The 23,326-nt window shown below is 35.4% G+C and overlaps 1 protein-coding gene across 7 annotated transcripts in view; it reads right to left on the bottom strand.

The window, feature by feature from the left end:
- Positions 1 to 18: 18 nt before the first annotated feature.
- The window catches only part of LOC114049815 (protein enabled homolog), a 132,594-nt gene continuing 109,286 nt past the window's right edge, over positions 19 to 23,326 (bottom strand). For 2 of the 7 annotated variants that reach the window (XM_027871227.1, XM_027871228.1), the window contains 10 exons: positions 21,397 to 22,206; positions 18,238 to 18,545; positions 17,808 to 17,953; positions 17,584 to 17,641; positions 16,930 to 16,978; positions 11,439 to 11,505; positions 7,509 to 7,571; positions 3,507 to 3,585; positions 2,042 to 2,099; positions 19 to 1,477 (listed from right to left, as the gene is read on the bottom strand). In XM_027871227.1, coding sequence (XP_027727028.1) covers positions 1,440 to 1,477; positions 2,042 to 2,099; positions 3,507 to 3,585; positions 7,509 to 7,571; positions 11,439 to 11,505; positions 16,930 to 16,978; positions 17,584 to 17,641; positions 17,808 to 17,953; positions 18,238 to 18,545; positions 21,397 to 22,206 — 1,676 coding nt within the window. In that variant the 3' untranslated portion in view covers positions 19 to 1,439. The remainder of the gene's footprint in view (positions 1,478 to 2,041; positions 2,100 to 3,506; positions 3,586 to 7,508; positions 7,572 to 11,438; positions 11,506 to 16,929; positions 16,979 to 17,583; positions 17,642 to 17,807; positions 17,954 to 18,237; positions 18,546 to 21,396; positions 22,207 to 23,326) is intronic. The other 5 variants (XM_027871231.1, XM_027871232.1, XM_027871229.1 and 2 more) reach the window with 3 other exon arrangements.

Below are 23,326 nucleotides of genomic sequence, written 5' to 3'. Positions count from 1 at the left end.
CACACACACACACACACACACACACACACACACACACACACACACACGCAGAATAATTGTTTCGTTTTTCCACCAGCAAAATCTCACTTCACTCCCTAAAGAAAATGATGTAGAATTCTTCATTATCTTCTCTATCCCCAGTATATTTGTGATCCTAGTATTATCACAATTCTTTTCCTTGTTAGTTTATCAGAGCAAATTTCAAGAGTAGCCTCAAAGAGAGAGCCAGGAATATGTACCTGGACATTTATATTCTGTATTACTGCAAGAACATGGATGTAATGATTACCAAATTCAGTGATCGAACTTTTTGAGTTCCACAGGGATAAGCTAGATGATGTGAAACTCAGACCCATGAAGTTACCTAAGATACAAGTAACTATAAAGAAAGATTAAGTACCTTGTTCTATTAACATGGTTACTGATTAAAGTCACAAAATATTCCTCAGTATTATTCATGCACAAAATGTCTGAGAAAAAATATATTGCAGAAAAATAATTAGTTGTAAATGAAAAATAATTCCCCCCTTTCCTCCCACAAATTTTTTTTTCCTGGGGCTGAGTGTGGAAAGGCTACTTAATGCTTGTGATGTGCACTGATTTATGTAATAAAAACAACAAATTTTGTGGTGGTTGTTACATGTCCACATGCATAAATCTAAAAAAAGCCTGGAAACCTACAGTAAATCTATAACATACTATTTTTAACATTTGACCACTGATTGTATCATGTAGATTTGGTAAAGCATTTTAACAATTTAGGAAGGCATCTACATTTTTGAATTTTGGACTGTACTTTTTGTTTTTAATCTACAAAACTGCATGAAGGCTAACTAGAGAGGCTTCCTATCATTTTAGAATTCCCCAAACTGGACAAGTCAATGTTTAGGTCACTTTCTTACAAATAACTCCTTCTCATAAACACATACATTCCCATTTGTTACATGTTTTGTGATCTGAACCTATACATGTAATAATTCATGGAATATCAAATGTGATAGGAAGACAAAACCTGAGAAACATTTGCAGTACAACAAAATAACTTGCTAAATCCTTCATTAACAATGAAAACCTCTCTGAAAAGCCTTCTTGAACTTTTCTCCTCTTATGTTTTAACAATGAATTCTGAAAAATGTGCAATTTTATCTTGACATGAGAATATTTCAATGCACTGTGATCTTGCCTGACAGGTATAGGATTTTCTGCATAATCATTACAGTAATTCTTAGACTCTTTTCCATCCTGTTGTAAAGGTCAGAAAAAAGCAGCAAACTGGGAGGGAAATAATAGCAGGTCATCGTAGATGTGTGACAGCTTTTATAATATGTTGATTTTCCCTCATTCCAAGTGTTTGTTTCCATTTTCTTCTAACAGCCCACAAAATGTAGTTACTTTATTTTTTCCGGTCAAAGTCTTATCCTTAGTTTTATTTATTTTTTTTACGCAGTATTTGATTTGCTGAGTTCCTGTCTGATTGCTGATTAGAAAAAGGGAAAAAAAAAAGAAAGAAAATCCATTAGTTATTATCCCAGATGAAATGATGACTTTCACAACTATAGACAATTAATTTATCAAGCCATCTTATTAAGAGACAATAAAAAAATGATGTGGTTTTTTATGAAAACTAAGTTTCCAGATAGAGAATATACATCATTTCATTTCAAATTAAAAATGCTACTATTAATTTAATTTTTGTGTGAACATGCAAATGAAAAAATCCATGAGAAGGATTAAGAATGAAGAATGGCATCACCTTTGAGAAGCTCTTACTCATTTGATTTTCTCTTTACTCTCCTATGTATGAGATCCGTAAGCTTGTATATCACTAATTATATCTAAAATCTCACACACTTTTTATGTCCCTCTCTTTGGGACATAAGCCTCTACCTCCAAGCGTAGCCTAAGTCTAGAGATGAATGAGCATCTAAGTTCAATTCAGAAGTAGTTGTAGTTCTAAAGGAACATTTAAATGGTTATACATTTATTCATTTATTTTTAAAAATTGTTTTCTTTTAAGTAGCATATACATTTAGAAACTCACCGTCAATGAGCTCTTCTTTTAGTTTTGTTAATTCTTTTCTCATTTCATCTAAAATATCCTAAAAAAAGCAGAGAAAAAAGAGGAAAATAAATCACAGCCACAGGTACTTTGATAAATAATTAACATACACAGAATCTTTCCTTTTTGGAACATAGCATAAAGTAGAAGAGATGATATTTTAAACTAAAACAATTATTTCCTTGCCCTAAGGAAGGTATGAATCAGCAGATTTCTGGAAAGAGTCTAGCTCTTCCTTGTTTAGTTCATTGAATTAATTAAAAAAGCGATGGGAAGGAAGAAAATGACCAAGTAAAGAAGCAAGGTAGGATAGCTAAACTGTTGGATCTTAAGAATATTATTTAGTTGGAAATATTTACACCATTAAAGCTTGAAGGGGCCTGTGTGAACATCCCAGTTCAACCTTCATTTTACAAAAAAGTGAGGTCCATGGAGGTTGGAGTTTTATGTACACACAGATTTCAACCAATAACAAAAACCGTTTCTTCAAATCCAAGTAGAAATGTTTGAACAACTGACTCCACTCCATTACTACCAAGAATTAAGAGATTACTATAGAGGGTGTCCCAAAAGTCTTAGTGCAGTTTTAAGACTTTGGGGATATCCTATATTTTGAAAATCCAAGATGTGAGACTTGGAAACTACAGAATACTATGGAACTTAAGGAATAATTATTATCATCACAAAATGACCCTCTTTGCAAAATGATTCACTACAAGGTTGTCTCAAATAATAACTTACCTAAGACATTTAAATAACTAAATTTATTACAGGATATAGAAATAGGGAAGTGAAGAAGTGCATAGTTAAATTTTCTTTAAAATTCTAGCCCCCAAATAAATGAGCAAATAAAAATCATCTCAGAAATAAGGTAATTTAGATTAAGTGGGAAAATGGAATTCAATTAGGAAAAATCCTCAGTTTACAAAACTTTCAGAAGCAAATGTACTGTGAAAAATTAAATAACCTAATTCTCAGTATTATCTATACTTCCAACTCTCTGATAACTCTATAATGTTTACTATTAAAACCACATTATGGCTGCATTTTTAAAAACCTGATTTCTCTGTTTAACTTAATATAAATGTTGATTTTTTTCCTGAAGATTCGTTAAATGAATGAACGAAACTTTATTGTAAGCTTCACCAAAAATGAAAGTTTTTTGATAAAGAAAAAACACTTCACTTGCTCTAAGTGGGTACACTTCATCCATTTTAACATCTATGCTGTATCATTAAACAATAGTAGAAGAGCAATGTTGAAAACCTGTTTTCTGTTCATCATAAGAAAATGAATTTGCAAAAAGAGTTTATTTCATTGGTTAATTAAACACAATTTTTAGCTTTGTTTATTTTCACATATATATTACCCCAGAAGTTACTCTAGAATAAAGTTAGAAGTAGAAACAGATACAAATTATGAATAACTGCCAGTAAATACATTATACCTGCTTCAACCTGTCATAGTCTAGCCCTTCTGACTGCACTCCATTGGCACTGGGTTGCGCAGATGGCGTAGATTTTGGTCTATAGAAAGGAAAAATTGGGGAAAAACAAAGGTGAACTTTGCTTAAAACTTTAAATGGTTAACAACTGAATTATTTAAAACCAAATTCTAAATTCAAATTACATTTTTAAATAAAGAAAACAGACCTGGTTAAAACTAGCCACCAAAAATAAGAAAAATGATTTTAAAAAAAGTTTTTCCATTTTTTTCTCTCAGGATTACCTGTTCTTTGCTAATGGGCTAGAAAGTAATAACAAAAGGGGAGGGAAAATTAGAGTAGAAAGTAGTTCTTTCAAAATACAATAAGGAAAAGAATGTACAGCATGCCAACAAGACAAATATCCCTAACAGGGCCACTTAAATCAACAGAGTGGCCCATTTGGCAGCTTCACCACACAGATTCTTGTTCTCTTCTCCACCAGGTATGTGGCAAAGTGATAGAATGGACAGCATGAGTTTGACTTAGAGCCTAACATTTTTTCTTTCAACATGAATATTCAAAAAATCTATGTCCCACAAAAAAGGAACATTAAAAGAAGGTTTTCAAAATAAAGGCTTACTGATTGATTCAAAAAAGTACTGACAATAATAGAGGCTAGATTTTGAGAAGCAAAGACAGACACTTAGGTTCAGGTACATTTGTGGGTAATTATCCAACTTCTTCTACACAAAAATTTTTTAGAAAACTCACCTGATAAAATAGTGTAACATTTCACAAAATCTATGATTTCAATAATGCGGGTATTTACTTTTGTGGACAGGATCCAGTGTGACCCAACGTTCATCACCTGGTGGGAACTATTTCACTGACCAGATTGTTTTGTACTTAGTCTGATCTCTGGATAACGGCCCGTCACCTGACCCTCTCCAGTCTGGCAGGCTCTCCAGAGCTTGTGATTCACTGGCACAGCCTGAAAACCTACTAGGGTCACTGCCGTGCCACAGTGAAACACCAGATTAGGGTTTTAGTGGAGAACTGAAAATAAGCTTATGAAACTGTGCATTTCTGCTATAATAAACCAAGCTTGTAAATTAAAATATCATTTTCTTAACAAAGAATATTGGTAAATTAATAACCTTTGTGCATAGTGCAGATATTACTTGAACTGTACTTTAACTCTAGGATATAAAAAAGCTTAAAAAACATGTCTCCAGCTTTGTTTTTTAGGCTAGCCACTCTGCAAGTATTCACTTTTAGAAAAATATTCACTTTAAAATATTTTGGTTTTTAAAAAAAGATATGCTTAAAATACAGAATCTGTTGACAAATATATGGACATATAACCTCTGGTGATTAGGTACATCTTAAGCCAAACTATTCCAAAATAAATTACTTTGCCTCTCTTTCCAAATCTGGTAAGAAGATAAAACCTTCAATACAAAATTCAATTGTAGCTGGTAACATCTATTTTAAAAAAGTTAAAATAGTAATTAACCAAAGAGTTCCACATATGAAAAACAAATTGAAGTAAAAAGATAAGTCACACACTTTCAATTTAACAAGGCATTAAAATGATGTTAGAAACTCTGTGAACCACAAGGTCTATTCAATAAAAATAGCTTTTCATAGAGTGTTACTACGCTAGGAATCTTTTGGTGTAATTAGATGATACTTATTTCAGTTTACAGTTTTATGACATCAAAACAGCCGAATTTTGCTCCCTTACATACCTACCAATGCAGGCTGGAATGAAATGCAAGAAAAAAAAAAAGTATGATTCTTTTGGATAAAAAAAATGTATTTTTGTTCTCTCTGATGAGAGGTTTTGCCCCTCTATTTCCAGTGTTTGTGCCATATACAAACAGGCTCATAGCCTGAGATCCGGAAGGACATCTAATCCAAACCCCTCATTTTACAGCTGAAGAAATGGACGAAGGCCCAGTACAGTCATGTGACTTACCAAGGTCACAGAGGCAGGAGGAAGCAGCACAGCTGGGATTTGAACCCAGGTGCTCCAACTCCAAATTCAACCCTCTGTTCACTCCACCACTAAATATTTACTGGGCTGCCCTTGGCATGCAGAACACTGTAATGTTCACATATGGGAATTCGTTCACCTCTGCTATTCCTAGTGTCTACAATTAGTACAAAATAATTAATCATCAACTATTTTTAAAAATTCTCTTATTTGTGTTTGTAGCATGTCCTCCTCTACTAGGGTTGGGTCATCATTTTTTCTCACCTAACTTACAAAATTAGTATCTGAATTAACTTCACCAAACAGACAACATCCTGGTGTAATAAGAAGTATAAAACAGGCCATAGATTTATCTACTGAACAACAGATCAATTATATTGTTACATAGTAAACTATGGTTGAAACATGCAGTTTTAAAAGACTTAACTCATGCTAACATGCAATCCACCACCAGCACCACCAGGATAATTAGCTAAAGGGGGGAACTTTTCGTACTGAAGGAAAGAAGTAATCACCACTTTTTGGAAAAAAAATGTTTCAACCAAAGTTATCAAACAATTTTTTTAGGGAAATGGGCTAGTGAAGAATGGAGTGAACATTTATTTACTTAACAATGACTAAATGTTAAATGCACTTTACTATGCACATTTAAAATTCCATTTGAGGCTAGCAAATTAGATGTAATCAGAACTAAGTTAAAAAATTATATATTAAAGCACATCGCTTAATAAGAAAAAACTACCACTGGTCTTTATTACCAAAAATTACTGGAAAATCATTTTAATAGTATCACAAAATGTGTGAATTTGACTACAGAACACTTTAAATGCCATCTAATGCCACAAAATGGTTTCAAATATCTGTTCTCAATAGCTTTGGTAAATGTTTTAAACAAAGAAAAAATATGTCCAATAATGTGACTAAATTAGCTGTTCTCAGGTGCCGGATTCTTACCTTCACTTGCATGAGAACAAAGGAAAAAATAACTGTTAGGTTTCAGGGATTATTCCCATTTTATGGGAAGGGAAGAGATGTGTCAGGGTAGTCTCCCATAAACTCTTTATGCTATTACACCTAGGAGGAGTGCAATCTGTTGCTAGAATCAGTTAAAGAGAGATTAAGCTATCTTTCAAAGTTCAATGATCTCTGTGAGCCATTAAAAGCAAAATAATTCATCATCAAAAGACAAAACGTGAATTAAACATTCGTCTCTATTATTTAAAATGGGTCAAATGAAATAAGCCAATTCAGAATTTAGTGTGTAATGTTCAACTGCTAAATTAAGACACTGTATTTACCACTAAACAACTCAGAAATTGAGATTCTCATCAAAAAGTAAATATATCAAATACTGGCCTGCATTCAACTTCTGAAGTTATTCTATAAATGTAGTAATGCATTTCTCATTAATACTAACAAAGTTCATTTAATTTTGATAGCCCTCTTCTTAAGATTTCTGGCTTAGTTTCCCACGTAAATGATATCCATTATAAAAAAAACAGCTTCAGATATGTATTGCTAGTGACAACACTTTAGGGAAAGCAGTTGTAAGAAATACCTCCATCATTGCTCAAAAGAAGGGCTAAGAGCACTAAGTCATCTGATTCATGAGGCTTTGGTTTTCCTGACTAAGTCCCTACGGAACCATTCTCAAACTAGAGTCTTCGCTACATATAGAAAGAAAGTGGGCCAAAATATACACTTTTAAATAATTCTCCTGGAATTATAAGTAGTGTGAGATATGAATACGGATGCACTGGTTTGACTATGCTGAAATTACTAGCACAACATAGCAGCTTATTCATCAGCGAGGCTGATTACAGGGGAAGAAATACAACTAAAAATTTTTAATTAAGCTTTTGAGCTCTACCACTCTTAAAAATGAATTTTTAAAAAAGTTATAAAGTCAAACTTGATAATTTTTTTTTTGTGGTGATTACCAATCCATGTAAAAAAAGCTCAGCCCTATCCTGAATACATGTTATTAATGGGTCTCAAATCACAAAGTCACATCAGGATGATACCTGTGTAATGAATCATAGGACCTGTTGTCAAAAACAATCTGATTTTTCCTTGGAGAATCCCGTCTATGAAGGGGAAAAACCATTTAAAAAGGTATACAATAGTATGTTCTGAAAGTTTTTGTTATGGTACTGTTTTACAGGTCTTGCTTTTTGCAAGTTATATCAAATAAAGTAAGAAGTAACAGAAGGCAATAACTTTAATACAGCCTTTCAACAAAAATCAGAACTTTAAAAATTTTTATAAACATTGAAGAAAATCTACTCATTTTTCAATTTTAGTAAGGCAAAAAATTCTGATGTAGAGATTATCTTAATGGCACATTGCCCTAAGAAAGCAACCTAACACCACCATAGATCAACCAAAATAAAAGCTGTTTACAGATAGATCTTTCCAAATAATTAAGTACAAAGCTCTACACTTTAAAGTACCAGTCAAGAATCCTTTAAACATGAATTCAATGAGGCAAAATTATCTGTAACAAAAGGCACAGGTCCCATTTTCATCACATTCTGAACATATCACTAAGTAAAACACTTGATAAAAATCAAGTGAATGACTATGTATCAAAGAATCTGTAAGTTGTTTCAGGGACCTTAAACTCAAGTCAACAAAGTAAAAGCAGTTTTATTCTAAAGCATTTTTTCCCTTCAATTTTTACTATTGTTGGTTAACATTCTGGTTTAATGTACGTGGAAAAAAGGGAGGCCTAGGTAACATGTTAAATTACCTTATACACACATACACACACACATGAAAAAGGTCACTATTTCCCTGTACTTCAAAAAGATGAGATGCAATTATATATGTAATAGCTGACATTCATATGGTTCTCTCAGGTTTACACAGCACTTTACCTACATTATCTCATTTGATCCTCAGAAATTAAGCATAATGGAACAGCATTATGTGTTCATGAACTACTTGTGTAAAGGGGCGGGAAGGTAAGAGAGAACAAAGTGGGGAATGGGAGGAAAAGGAAGGGAGGTGGAAGAGGGAAAGGGTGGGGAGAATAATGGGTGGGAGAGAGCAACAATAGTCTAGGGAATCCATCTACTCAATGAGCACATGCTCCAAAGGGCATGGGAAATGCTCATCTGCAGAACCCCTAGCCAGTATTAGTTCTCCTGTTTTGCTCCCAGTGTACTTTGCTGTGTGGGGTATGACTCTAGATCCCTCTTTTCATCACTGCCATGGAAAGTCTTTTCAGACTAGTGATGCTACTGAGAGGAAAAACCAGAGCTGGCCTTCCTAATGACTCTGGCCAGCTAGAAAGCCCCTGCTGTGTCGCTGAAGAAGAAATAATTATGAGGCAGTTAGCATCCTTGAATAGAATCAAATTCATGTATGAAGCCATTCCTCACAGCTTTCATCTCTGAGTAGAAGTCCTGATTCTAGCCTGCTGCCTGATTGTTTACTAAGAAGGACATCTCAAAAAATAAAATTCATATTTAATTATTTCCACAGCAATGACCTTGGATCCCTCTACTGTCTGATACAGACTGACTTCTTTTAAAAAGATCCTAACCCCCTTCCCAATTGCAGCTTTAAAGATATTATTTTGTACTTTATGGGTGATTCAAAGTCATTTCAAAGGTAACTTTTTGACTAGCTTTACACGCTGACTTTAGAACTTAATCCCCCTTTACAACTGTGCTATAGGTATGTTATAGGTGAGAAGGAAATATAGGCTGGCAGACTGGCCTAAAAGCCATGGGTCTATAGCCAAAAACAGAACCTGAACTTGGGCTTCTCCTAGCTCCCAAATATAGCACATTCTTCCACTATGCCAGGAAAAAGAAAATCCTGATTTTCCAAAGGAAAATTTAAGAAAAAGAAAAAAAATGAAGGCCCCAAATCTATTAACAGCTGAAAACACCTTTTAATTAAATCTATTTCCTACCAGGACATCTCTCAAGTCAGTAGAACAATCTTAAGAAACAAAACAAAACAATATACAACACTAGTCCTGTAATTCTAGTGGCAGAGGACCTTTCTTAGCCATCAGTTTCCTAATCTGTAAAATGAGGCATATAGTAACTGTACTACCTACTTTACAGGGGTTCTGTGAGAAAATATAAGTCATTATGTTAGCGGCCAGAATTTTTTACCACTACATTATACATGAATGCACACATAATTGTGCATGTGTGTGTATGTGTGTGTGTGTGTATGAAACGTAGGAAAAGGAATAATCTAATTCAATACAACACATATTTGCAAAGTTCCTATTTGCATTACAGCTAAATTTCATTTCTGGATCATGTCTCACATGTTAACATATCCAATTAAAAAACTATAATAAACTTCTCTAAATGGTAAATTTTTAAAGCATCTATCAAGACTTTAAAATAAACATTCTACATACTGTCAAAAATGTATGAAAATAAATTTTTCTTTTGCTTCATGAACCTAGTTACCCCACTCACTGAGATCAGAGGGGCAACTTTCAATGCCCCATCCTAGATCTCATAGGAATCAAATTATGCTCAATTTCAAGCAAAATAATTACCTTAATGTCCTTTGACTGTATTTGTCAATCCTAGCATTTCACAAAGAATTAAGTAGAAATAACTAAGCTTCCTGGAAGAAAAACTCAAGTATGCACACAAGGCCCTGTGCTGCCTATGAAAATCAAGAAGATGGACTGCCTGGAAACCTCCAGTCCCACACATGGGGAGAGAGGACTTCACCCACATCAGATGAATCCACAGAAGTGGTCCTCTACTGACTTAGGACAGCTCATTCTCTGGCATGCAATCTAGCAACACATGTCTCAAAAGTACTATGATCATACTTTCAAAACCAATAATCAGGATACAGTTTGACAACTGATAGCCTTTTGGCGTTGTCTTTTAAAAGATCACTCCATTTTCTTGAAATCAAGAAAATCCCACTAGACTTACACATTATTACAAAAAGCATATAAATTATCTAGAAAATACTTCAATAAGACACCTGGAAAACAAGTGGAACAGTTTCTAGCACTGGGTAGGAATTTTATAATACCTGACCTTTTAATTACTATACTTATATGTAGGCACCTTAAAATATCTCAGAAAACATAAATGTACTAAGATTGTATACTAAAAAGATTTACAACACCAAGATTTGCTACGTGACATGGAACCAGATCTTGATATTCTTAATAAAATAAGGATACCATCTGACAGTCATACAAATATAATGAATATGCTGATTAATTATGATGCAGAGACTTAAAACAAAAAAAATTTGGGCAAAAGCATTTTACTCAGAATAAAATAATGTAAGGTTTCTGAGAACTTCAATAATTGTGTCAGACAATAATATCAACCTGCCTCTTGCAAAAGAAACCACTTACAAAAAAAGCCAAATAAAAATATGGGTCCAGGCTTAACATGTACCAGATTCATGAAGATTTCAAGATATCTGACTTATACTTTCCTATTGCCTAGATTTCTAAATTCAGAAGTCAAGTGTGTCTAACCTGGAGTAAAATTAGGCAAAAAGCTCAAGAGTATACATACAGAAAGGCTACAACAAAGCATTTTGTGAAAGAATAATATCTTTCAAGGAATTCTGTTTTCTGACAGAGGTAATAGAACTAGAACTCCATTACAGCCAAGGGAATTTCATTCTTTCAGGATGAAAGCTGCAGGATGCTACTAGCTAGAATCCCACAGAAAAAGAATGTCAATTTTTGGAAGGTGAGGGGAGAGAGAGGAAATGATGAAAATAAGCATTTGTGTGGTATATAAAATGAAGTAACAGACTAACTTCTGCGATAAGTATCAATTGATTGCTTTCCTCTCATTATCCACATCACTAAAATCTATTTAATCTAAAAGGCTTTCATGTTTTAAACAGAAGTTTTTACAAAACTACTTTTAAAATTTCTCAGGCAGTATCACATGCCATTTTTAAACCGTCACTTATACAAATAATGGTACCTGGAGATAACAGGTGACTTGCTGCCGTTCATTGTATTAGTTCTCTCCCAAGGTTTTCTTGTTGGTTCTTTAAAAAGGAAAGAGACACACAACCAAAATATAAAACACTTAAGTTTTCAGAAACATTTAAAAATTTTAAATACAAATTACTTATCATATTTATGCAAAAATGAAAACCATGTTTTAATTTGACATAAGTCAAAAGGCAAGATTTCCATTTTGATTAAGACTTATAACAAAATTTTCCTATCTGTAAAATCAAGGAGTTGGAAGATTCTTTCATAAGGTTCCTCTCCCTTTAAATCCTATGATCCTATTGATTATTTTGCTGTTCCCATTTAAGACTAGAAATCAGAATAAATTAAGTGTGACAATGGATACAACATATATCTGTTAAAATTTTTAAAGTTATTTTTATTGGTTTTACCATACACAGCTACAATTTTCTTGAATCTTTTCAACTATACAGATAGTTCTAGTTACTTTTATCAGAACAGTATTTGAATAAAGTATAATAAAAGGGGTTGTCATCCCACTAAAGATGGAGAATATTGAGACCTGCTGTAATGTTGTTCTCCTGCTGATGCAGATATCAAATTAATTAAGCTCTAATTGTTGCTCAATTCAAAAACTGATGCTTATCTCAATTGAAAATATTTTATGCCATCAATGACTTAAGTTAACTGACCCAAAATGTACATTGCTCAACAGTAAGACCAAAAAAATGAATCCAAACTTAAAATTGATGTTGGATGGAGAACTAAAATCAGCTTTAGAGTAGGGGTTCTTAATTTTTGGGTCACAGATCCTTTCTTAGAATAAGATGTTTTTAAATGCATAATAAACACACACACACACACACACATATATAATTACAAAGGAAAACGATTATATTGAAATACAGTTATTAAAATGTCACTGCCCCCTAGAAGCTTATGTACTAATGGGGAAGACAACATGCGAATTTATAAATAAGTGTGCTCAAAACAGTGTAGATAAAAGACAAGGCTCAAGTGGATGGAGGGAGAAGGAAAAATCTCCTGCAGCAAGTGGCATTTGAACCTAGTCTTGGAAGAGAGCAATTCAGGCCTGAGGTATGGTCAGGACAAAGGTGCAGAGACAGGAAATAAGTGTGTGAGGAGGAGCTAGTAGGACAGTATCATTGTTCAAGAGAGTGGAGGGAAGTAAAGTATGAGAATACTAGAAAAGAAGGAAAAGCCAGCATGTGAAGACCCTTAAATGTCAACAGAGAATTTTATACTTGATCCCAGAGGTAGTAGGGAGCCAGTGGAATTTACAGAGCTGAGGTAGGGCAGGGTTGAGATGTGAGTATAGGGGGGACCACAATCAGACCAACACTTTGGCAACCCTGTGGAGGACAGACTGAAGTGGGGAGAGATGAGGCAAGGAGACCAATCAAGAAGCTATTGGAATAATACAGCAAGAGGTTTATAAGGACATAAATTGGAGTAATGGGAATGTGAATGGAGAAAAGGAAATGTAAATGAGGGATGCTATGGAGAAAGAAAACCAGGACTAAATAGATTTAGGCACCATACGGAGAGATAATATGAAGAGAAGGAAAAAAAAACCAAGGATCTGGGACCAAGCCTTGGGAGATATCCTCACTGAAGAACTGTGACAAGGATAAAGATCCAGAAAAGGAAACTGAGAAGCAGCAAGGAGGTGAAGGTACTCAACAGCGTCAAATGCTGTAAAGAGCTCATGAAGGGTGAGGCTTAAGAAAAGTCTTAGATTTAGTAATTAACAGATCATTAGTTATATTGGAGAGCAATTCAAGTTGAATGTTAAATTTCAAAGCTGTATAGCACAAGGTTTACAAGAAAGTGGTGAAGAAAAGTAAAGATGAGTTTTTCAAAAAAGTTACCAGAAACATCAAGGAGAGACAGAACAATAGCTACCAAGGATGTTAGAATCAAGTGCCAATTTTTTTGAGGCTGGGAGAGCCACAGACACGCTTGTTGATGTCAGGTAAAGAGCCACTAAATGGAGAGAGATTGAAGATCAGAAGACAATGGGCATGGTGACAGGCACAGTCTGCTTAAGACAAGAGGGAACAAGACAAAGGATTTTATGCACAAGACTTTTTCATTAGAGACTGAAGGGAAGGAGGAATAATGGGCTATGACGTCAAGGGGATGCAAGATGAGGAGTCAGTCAATCAATAAGTATTTATTAAGTGCCTTAAACCAAGCACGGTGCTAAGTTTGGGGATTATAAAAAGAGGCAACAGATAGTACCTACCCTCAAGGAGCTCAAAATCTAATGGGGGAGAAAACAAACAAGCAAGCCACATGCAAGATTAATAGAAAATAATTAAAAGAGGAAAGATAGAAGTGGAAGACAGGGAAGGCCTCAAATTTCCACCCCCACCCCCACCCCATTCCAGGTGAAGTATGAAGTAAGGTCCTAAACTGAGAAGGTAGGAGTAAGGAGTGCCATGAGAGGCTTGAGACGATAAGAATGTGTGGAACAGCCACTGTGGAAGGTGAGACAAAGAATCAATTAGGAAGAAGTGAAGGTTTGTCTTGCTGTAATCAAGGTCTAGCTAAGATTAAAGAACAAAATTTATAGTGAACTTAATTAGCACAATTTTGTGACTTCCTCCATCTCCATTCAGGAGCATGTGTAGAGAAGTAAAGGAAGTAGATGCTGAAAGTAATTCAGGGTTGACATTTAACAAATTATGATTGGTGACTAGACTGGGGGGAGGGGTGGGATTTGAGAGCAGGGAATGGTGCAGGGTTGAACTGGTTCACCAAGGGGTTAAAACTGGGACCAGAAAAGAGAACAGCCTGTTATGGTTAGGGTTTGCCAGGCACAGGGAAAGATCAAATGACAAAAGACAATGATGAGAGAAAGGAATCTTAGAATTCATGAACATAGAAGCAGAACATTTATAAGTGATGGCAAGATCAAGATCAAGGTTAGGATCATTTCTGTGTGTAGATGAGGTGGAAAAGAAGAGCAATTAATGGAAATTCAGTAGATTAGGAACTAGGAAATAAAGTATTTGAGGGAAAATGAATATGTATGTTGAAGAACCCTAATATGAAGGCAGGAGTCAGAGTGGAGAGAGAAAGACAGGTAACTAGCAACTGAATTCACTGAGAAAGAAGGGAGAATGACTTGGGACAAGTTAGATAATGGCCACCAAGGTCGAGATATTTAGACATTCTTAATGAGAAGAAGTTGCTAAGAGTTATTGGGAGAGTCTGGAAGTATCAACTGGGAACAAGGAATATTGTGACTCCCTCAATATGACCAGTGAAGCTTGAGGGGGTGGGGGGTGGCGCTGAAGATGAGAGAAAATGAAGCTTGTGCTAGAAAGGGAAATAATGTCATCAGGAGGAGGGCAGATCTCAATGAGTCCCAGAAGTTGGAAGAAGTGAGAAAGGTAAAGGTCTAAGATGAAAGAAAAGAAAGTTTGTTAATTATGGAGCAGGCATTCCACAGGGCGTAGTGGAAGGGATGGACAGATGTGGAGGATACTGGAGGAGTAGGGTTGAGGGGGTTAGAAATAAGGGAACCCAGAAATGGAGAGAGAATTGGGCTAAGGGTCTTGCTGGAAGCACAAAGATGGTGGGGTAGGAACTCCTCACCTCAAGTAATGAGTTGGAGGAATTAGGTGTTTAGAAATGTCAGGAACCTAAAGGGTAAGTAATCATTGTATTATAGAATGTGATAGAAGAAAGGAAAGCCAGACATAATCTGATATGTCTTAGATTTGTAAGAGAAAATTTCATGGAGAAGTCTGTTAAAAAGCTCTCAAGAATAAAATTCTGAACAAACAAGGAGAATTTATTTTAGTGAAAAGGGGAGAATTGCTAATATGGATGTACAGGAAATTCATCAGGCAATTCAGATTTTTTAAAAAATGGTATTAGACAGAAAGACAATTAATGAGGATGAAGACAAAAAGATAAGAGATTTTGGGAAGAATTACGCCAGAAGTACTATGAGCTAGAATGAAGTGAGACTGGCAATAAATGCTAGAAAAAAAATTTTTTTTTATTTGCTTTTACTATGTACATGGGAGTTGGGAAGAGGAGAATCAAAGAAAGGACAGAAATAACACTGAGTAGGGGGCACAGTAGTGAACATGAATGGTGGCACTACTCAACAATTATTCTGTTTCTGTTTTCTAAGGAATATGATCTGTGGATTAGGAAGGATAGATCACAAAATGGGTTAGCAAAGAAAGTCAAGAGAAGTGAGAAGACAGTATCCTGTTGCCCTCAATAAGCTCAAGTCATTAGACCCAGAAAAACTACATTTAAGATACTGAAAGAACTGGTAGATGCGATTAGAGTCACTGTTGACAATCTTCAAATGACCTTGGAGAACACGATAGGTCACATAGGGTTGAAGAAGAGGAAATGTCCCAATTTTCAAGAAAAAGAAAAATGTGTAGTTTGAAAAGTATAAGCCAGTTTACCTGAACTCCTGGCAAAATTCTAGAACACAGTGTTAAAGGGATGCTTTGTGAGCAATTAGAAAAGGAGGTAATGATCATTAAAAGTCAGTATGACTTCATTAAATACAAGTAATACCAGACTTCATTTCACAACATCATATACTTAGCAAAAATAAGATTATTTTAACATAAACTCCCAAGTATAATTCTCAGTTTTTAAGTGTAATTTATGGCTTTAATTCCATATCTTGTGCTTAAAAGAATAATACTTATATTATTCTTCATTTTATGGGGGTGGGAGGTAGAAGTGATTTCACCAAAGTCACAAAGGTAGCAAGTAGCAGAGGGAGGATTTGAATCCAGGTTCTCTGATTCTAAACCCAATGTTCTCATCATCACAAGAAGATTTGCCTTTTTTGGTAGGGTAAAATAAGTGGGATATTAGACATAGTATACTATAGCCAAGAGTAAAGATCTAAAACCAAGACATCTCTTGGTGAATATAGCTTTGCAAAGAACTTCCTGAAATTTTATGCAGTAAAGATTTAGATAGTAGTATAAATGGATGGGTGCTTAAACTTAAAACAGTCAATTTTTAATTTGAGACCATTGAGCTAGGATATTTAGAGAATGCTTCATGGGAGTTAAAACTTCAATGGGGTCTTGAAGTATAGAATCTAAATAGGTAGTAAAGAGGGAGTGATGGGTTGGAAGAGAGAAATGTTAAAAGCCAATCTTCAATCCAAACGTAAATATTCAGACTAATGTTTCCTGCATAGTCAACTCTTTAATAACCACTTTGCTGATAACTAGGTAGATGAAAAGGAAATGAAAACCTTTCTTAAGATGAATTTTTAGTCTCAAGCTCAAAAGTTTATTTCTATAGTTTCTATTTGGAGTCAAGCGAACAGATATAAATCACAACTTTCTTTTTCTTTTGAGGTTTTAATTTGGAAATCTTTGTTACCTTGTCCCATCCCTAACCAGTCAACATGTCAGCTGCATAAGGTTTCAAAGACATCGAAGAAATCGAGATATTTAACTGGCACTTACCAGGTGTGCTTGTTGAAGAGGTCTTAGAAGCTGAAGGTTCTGCATCTTCCTGAATAAAATGGACAGCGTATATCACTTATCAAATCTACTGAAAACATAGCCTTTAAAAATCCTCTGATTACACTTTACTTTCTTCTCACTTGTCTCTTTTCATCTTGTCTTTCCTTTATTTCTGTTGGGCCTCATTATCTCTTAGTCCTATTTCTACATTCTTCCTCTTCTCCTCCTATGTGTTCTCATGGCTTTGGTTCAGACCTAATTATCTGACTCCAATGGTGGCAAAGTCAAATACAAGAGGCAGAGCTAAGGTAGTTTTAGCATTAATGCTAAGTAAGATAAAGGAACTGAAGCAGAGGAAGGTTAAATGACTTGACCACCATTGCTAAACAATGGTAGAACTGAAGTTTGAGATTCTCAATCCTCTGTTTTTATGTCACACTGACAATTAACACTAGACAGCTGACCATCCATTATAAATTTAACAAGAATTAAGAAATAATATTCAACATTTAAAATACTGACATATTAAAAAACAAACAGAATTTGAGAAAATCAATTTCTAATTGATTCATATTAAATTATCTTTAAGATGACTCCTTTAACTACACTATTTTCTTGATTTCAGGTATTAAGACAAAATGTTAACCAACTTACAGTTTTATCCTCTTTTGGTTCTGTTTCTATTGTTGATCCCTTTTCAGCAATTCTTCTTCTAGAATGAACCAAAACCAAACAAAATCATCCATCTCTTAATATAAAGAACATTCTCTCTCAAATAAAGGAGGTTCTATCCAGTAAAAAATAGTAATTGTAATAAGTCTCATTTTCAAATTCTCTATTCTAGTCACTGGCATTAAATAATCAAGTTCTCAACTTACCTCCTGGCCAGCAGGGCGCTCATTTCTTCCATTAAGCCACTACCACCTAAAGGAAGTGGTCCATTTCCGCGACCTGTGTCTGTTTTAGCTGAAGTCGAATTCACTCCAATGGCACTTCCTCCACTTGGACTAGAGGAGTCCTCAATCTTAATGAAAATACATACATACATACAGGTATATAACAAATTTCTAAGTGTTACATTTGTTCATGATCTAGTTCCAAAACAGAACAAGTGACAATATTTAACAACAGCACATCAGAATCAAGTGTATTTTGGACACTGTTTAACAAGTAGAGCGAGGCATCAGTGACTCTTGACAACTACTGGAATCATTCCTTATACACAAATTCAGTTATTTGACATAATTATTTATGAATAACAAACAGTGTCTGATAATAAGGGGGGGGGGAACTTGGAGATGCATTTACCCGTGAAACTTTCCTAAGTTTGGCTCCAGCAATTGCAGCTGCAAGTCCAGTTAGAGGGCGATTGTCTTCTGATATGTATGCCACAGAAAATCCTGAGGCAGGAAGTGGAGGGGCAGGGGGTGGTAGAGGAACAGGAAGGGGCATTTGATTAGGAAGGGGTGGTGGAGGCGGTGGAGGAGGTGGCCCAGAAGATGGAAGTGGGGGCGGGGGTGGGGGACCAGGGGGAGGTGGGAGAGCTCCTGAAGTCTGGGCTGGACCAGGCGGAAGTGGTGGAGGGGGAGGAGGTGCAGGTGGTCCCAGGACAACCCCTAATAAAAAGAAATATTACAAAAGGATATAAGTAAGAAGGTTAATAAGAAACGTTATTTGCAAATGTCTAGAATGTAATAAAAACTGAAATGACACAAATTAAATTATCATACGTGTTCAATGTTATAATTAGGAAAAGCCTTTATTAATGGTCAAAAACTTTTATTACATGAAGCAGACTCTCAATAATACTAATACAAAAGAAGTTATCTAAATAAACATTTTGTGAATGAGAATTTTAAAAAAGATATGTCTATCTGATGTCAAAAATAAAAACTACCAGTGAGTTGCAGACAGTAGCATCTAAACTCAAACTATCTACAGAAGCATCCAAAACGATTTTTTTAGCCAGTTTTCATATTGGAGGTAAGAGTGTTATACAGATAACCAAAATGACCTGATGAAAGCTACACAGTAAAGCAAACGGGTTGTCATGTCATTGCTTTGGCGGTGTTCTTACAACAATGTGGTCAAGAAGACTCAGGCTCAAACCTTGGGAGTGAATTCATGACTGAGACCAGTAGTCCTAGGGAAGCACAGTATCCTTTATTTGATTCTACACAAACTCAATATAGCTGTTTATCATTTATTTAAATGTAAGTTACTGAGGATTTACTAGGGATTTAATAAGAGGAATAGTGCTTTAATGGCCACGTGCTACAACCTCACTGTTGCTGAAGCAACAAAGACTGCGACTTGAAGTCTTGTTCTTAAAGACAAACTTCCCCATCTCCCTTCCAGCCTAACTACACGCACATCTAGGGTGAAAAACACAGTGGACACCTAAAACACAATATGGAATGCCCCAGCAACTAATTTTTGACTACCCAAAGTATCATCTGGCCTCAAATACTTCCTGCTTCTTTTCAATGTTCCATAAGAAAACTAAAAACAGAGCAAACAGAACCCAACATTTTGGAACCAAATCAAACATTATGGCTGTCTCACATAGCCCTAATCTAAATGTCTGAAATGAGCAATAAGAATCATCTGAATCTGTAAAGAAGCTGCTAATGATTATTTAACAACAACATACAACAACAACAACAACAACAAATAAATTAGACAAAGGGATGAGTGTAAAGATTAATTTTTTAAAAAAGACTTTTCTGTCTGAAAGAACAGGGTTAAAGTGACTTTTTTTTTTTAAAGGCAATTGGGGTTAAGTGACTTGCCCAGGGTCACACAGCTAGTAAAGTGACATTTTAAGTTTATAAAATCATGAAGCATATTGACAGGGCACCTAGGCATATAATCACAGAGTACAAGATTATAATAATGTTCCTTCAGATCTAAAGAGGCATTTTTTAAGATAATTTTAAGATAATTGACAAGTTATAATTTATACAATTAATGATAAATTTGTGGATATCATTGCTTCCAACAGGTTATAAGGGAATACTATAATGAAATGTAAGATAAATTCATGGGTCAATACATAACACATTGAGGAAATCAGGTAAGTCTGGGGTAGATCCCTAACTTTCTGAAGCTGACATGGAGAGCAAATGTACCCTCACTCAAAGCATGCTTTTGGTGACGGGACAAATATTCTTGTCCATGACAGGATACAGGGTTGATTAGATTGACTGCACAGCACTGCCTATGTGTTTTAAAGACATTAATGAATAAACTAATCAAAATAAATATACGCATGTCACAAAAGACACAGGAATGCAAGTTGCTTGCTTTTCATAGGCATTTTCAAACTCATGCTATGAAGCTGAATTTTGAAACTAAAATTTTACTGTAAGTATCTTCACTGCAAACCTACTTAACAATTTAGGTCAACAAACATTTTGAATTTACTTAATATACTTTGCAGGGACAGGGACAGAGACAGACCCTGGATGTGTGATTTCACGGGCAGAGGGAACCTGCTGAGGACGCTCCCTCTATGACTTTTTATTTCAGCACCTTACTTACAGCTCGTAGCCAGAGCAGGGGAGTGGTGAAGCAACTTGTCCAAGGTCAAATAACCATGATAAATCAGAAGCAGAATGTGAACTCAGGTTGTCTTGGCTCTGAAGTTAGCTCTGGAACAACTATGTCATGCTGCCTTTTTGATATACTTCACAACTAAAAATATTCTAATCTATGACAGCTTTATTTTTATATCTAATGGATATATCTATAATTTTTCTTACAAAAACCATAGGGAGCAAGTTTCATAGTTTATAACTTTATACAGGACTTTAAAAATACAAGCATATATATGAAACATGCAAATGTAAATGGGGGCAGTGGCACTTCAGTGGTATAACTAAAGACTAGATCTATTCAGTCATATAAACCCACAAAAGCCTGCCTTCTGGTTCACATTACAGGTTATTTTTATAATATATAAAACCTCCAAATTTTATTTTAATGTGCACAGACAAATTGGGAATTAAGTGCTAATAATTAATATAAAAGTTAATAAATGGCATACAGAATAACCTGCTATTTCAACATTCAGGTATGAGTACCTATTCACAACATGCAAAAAATTCTCCTAATTCATATTTACATCTTATATTTAAATAAAACATTATTAATACAGCTACCAGCTCATTGTAGTACATTTCTACCGTGTGGCATGGTGGAAATAACACTGGGATAGGAATCATGATATCTGTGTACCAGGCCTGCCACTTACTTGCTTGTGTCTTGGGGCAAGCCAAGTTTGCTTATCTGTAAACTAGTAGGGTAGTGTGGGGTGGTAGTGATGGAAGTTGACTAGATCATCTCTTTAACATTTCATCAAGCTGTAACATTTTAAGAAAGCATTTTCCTCATCCTTCAAGGCAATTATTAAAGTTGTTGATATCCAGTGATTAGTTAATTAGCAGCAAAAAAAGAAAGCCTTACCCTGCTGGGTTGGAGTTTCGATCGGCTGAGAGGCTGCCTGCAAGGCTGGCTCAGAAGCAGAGGAGTCTCCCAGCACAGAGTTTAGAGAAGTCTCAACAGAGGCAGGGGCAGCTGCAGAGGGAGAAGGGAGAACACTAGGCTTGGATGAGGGAGTTGAGGCAATAGGGGTGCTTGGAGGAGGAGAAGCTTGAGGTCCAGAGTGGGACAGTGGCGGAAGGGAAGGCAGTGGAGGTGCTGGAGGTGGTGGTGGCAGAGGTGGAGCTGCTGGACCTGAGGTAGACGGTGAAGGTGCTGGATATGTTACAGAATCAGGAAGCCCATTGGGTGCAGTAGGTGACGGAGGCATTTGGGGCAACGGATTAGAAACACAAACAGGGAGAACAGGCCTGGGACCAGTAGCTTTGCCTGGAGGGCTGCTAATCATAACTGGAGGTGATGGAGGGAGGGGTGCAAAGTTTGAAGCAGACCAGGCAAAAGGCTTCGTAGCTGGAGGCTGAGAAGGGGGTGCATTCACAGGAGAAGAAGGTCGAGAGTTTTTGTTCAGAGGACGAGGAACTGTAGCATAATGGGGCAGAACGGGGTGGAAGGCTGAACCTAAAGAGGTTGCAAAACGTGTCGCTGAGTGTCGTAGTGGTGGTGTAGGGGGTGTGGAAGTAGGTGGTATAGAGGTCACTACAGCATAATCAGGAGTGGCATCTGACACTGGAGCTGAGATGACTTTAGCATATGATGGAGGAGGTGCTGAAGGAGGCTGGCAACTGGAATATTCAGGAAGTGGAGCACTATACAGGGAGTTGTCGAAAGATGGAGCTGGACAGAAGATGGAAAGCGGCAGCAAAAGACAGGATAAAAAAGGAGAGAGAGAAAAAGGGAGCTAATGAAGCAACAAAACCAGCATTCAAACAAAATGTATAAATGTAGACTATAGTTAGTACCAGAGGATTTCAGGCATATGTGAAAGTTATTATCAGAAAAGTTTATCAACAGCTACTTTTACTTTTTAGCAACTTTCAGTATTTTAATTTATAAACAAATTTTGAAATCTCTATACATTGATTTACCTGGTCCTTCTATAAGACCTTTTCTCTTTTTTAGTTAAAAATTCTGAACTTAACAGTCATTATGAAGTCTACCAAAAGAATAGAAAAATTACAGAAGTAAAAATAAGCTCTTTCTCAAACAAAAAAAAAAACAAAAAAAAACCCCAGTAAATTAGCAAAAATTTGCACAAAGAGAAATTTTCTTCTCAATGTTTATGTGTAATTCCTTGAGTTTTCTAAGCTATCACTGCTAACAGCAGCAAAACTGACAGTATTAAGAAACAAAGTATCTCAGAATACAATTTTTAAAATTAATTTTGTGAAACCTTATTACATCTATAATACAGTTACTCCAAAATGCACTGCATTCTAAATTTTAAATGATTTCAACATATTACTATTCTTTATCAGGAAATACTGAGTATTACAATGAATTCTAAGAATTTTTATTACATATGTATGGTGAGACACCCACAAAAGTCTTCAACAGTTTAAAATTGTACGAAGACTTTTGGGATCCCTGGTATTTACCTATATCTATTTATTTTAAACTTGAGCTGGCTGCCACAACTTTGGATTTACAATATGACATGCTGATTTTTACTAAAAACACAATCCTGGAAAATATTTCTCACTCTTAAGTTGAGGTAACTTTCAGAAATACCATGGTACAATCTACATTGTACCAAACCAAATTACATTCCCCACCATACTTAACTCTGATATCATGGTGTCCAAGAAGATCTAGTGCAGTTTCATAGACTGGAAATTTATGACCAGCTTAACCAATCCAAAATATTCTACTATAACACAATAACATCTTATATCCAAATCAGGAATTCGAATTAGGACAACACCAGACTAAACTTTCTATATGGCTTATTCCAATC

The sequence above is a fragment of the Vombatus ursinus genome, unplaced genomic scaffold, assembly GCF_900497805.2.
Source record: "Vombatus ursinus unplaced genomic scaffold, bare-nosed wombat genome assembly UNPS02014798.1, whole genome shotgun sequence".
NCBI lineage: Eukaryota > Metazoa > Chordata > Mammalia > Diprotodontia > Vombatidae > Vombatus > Vombatus ursinus.
This window is presented reverse-complemented; position numbering and strand designations above follow the sequence as displayed.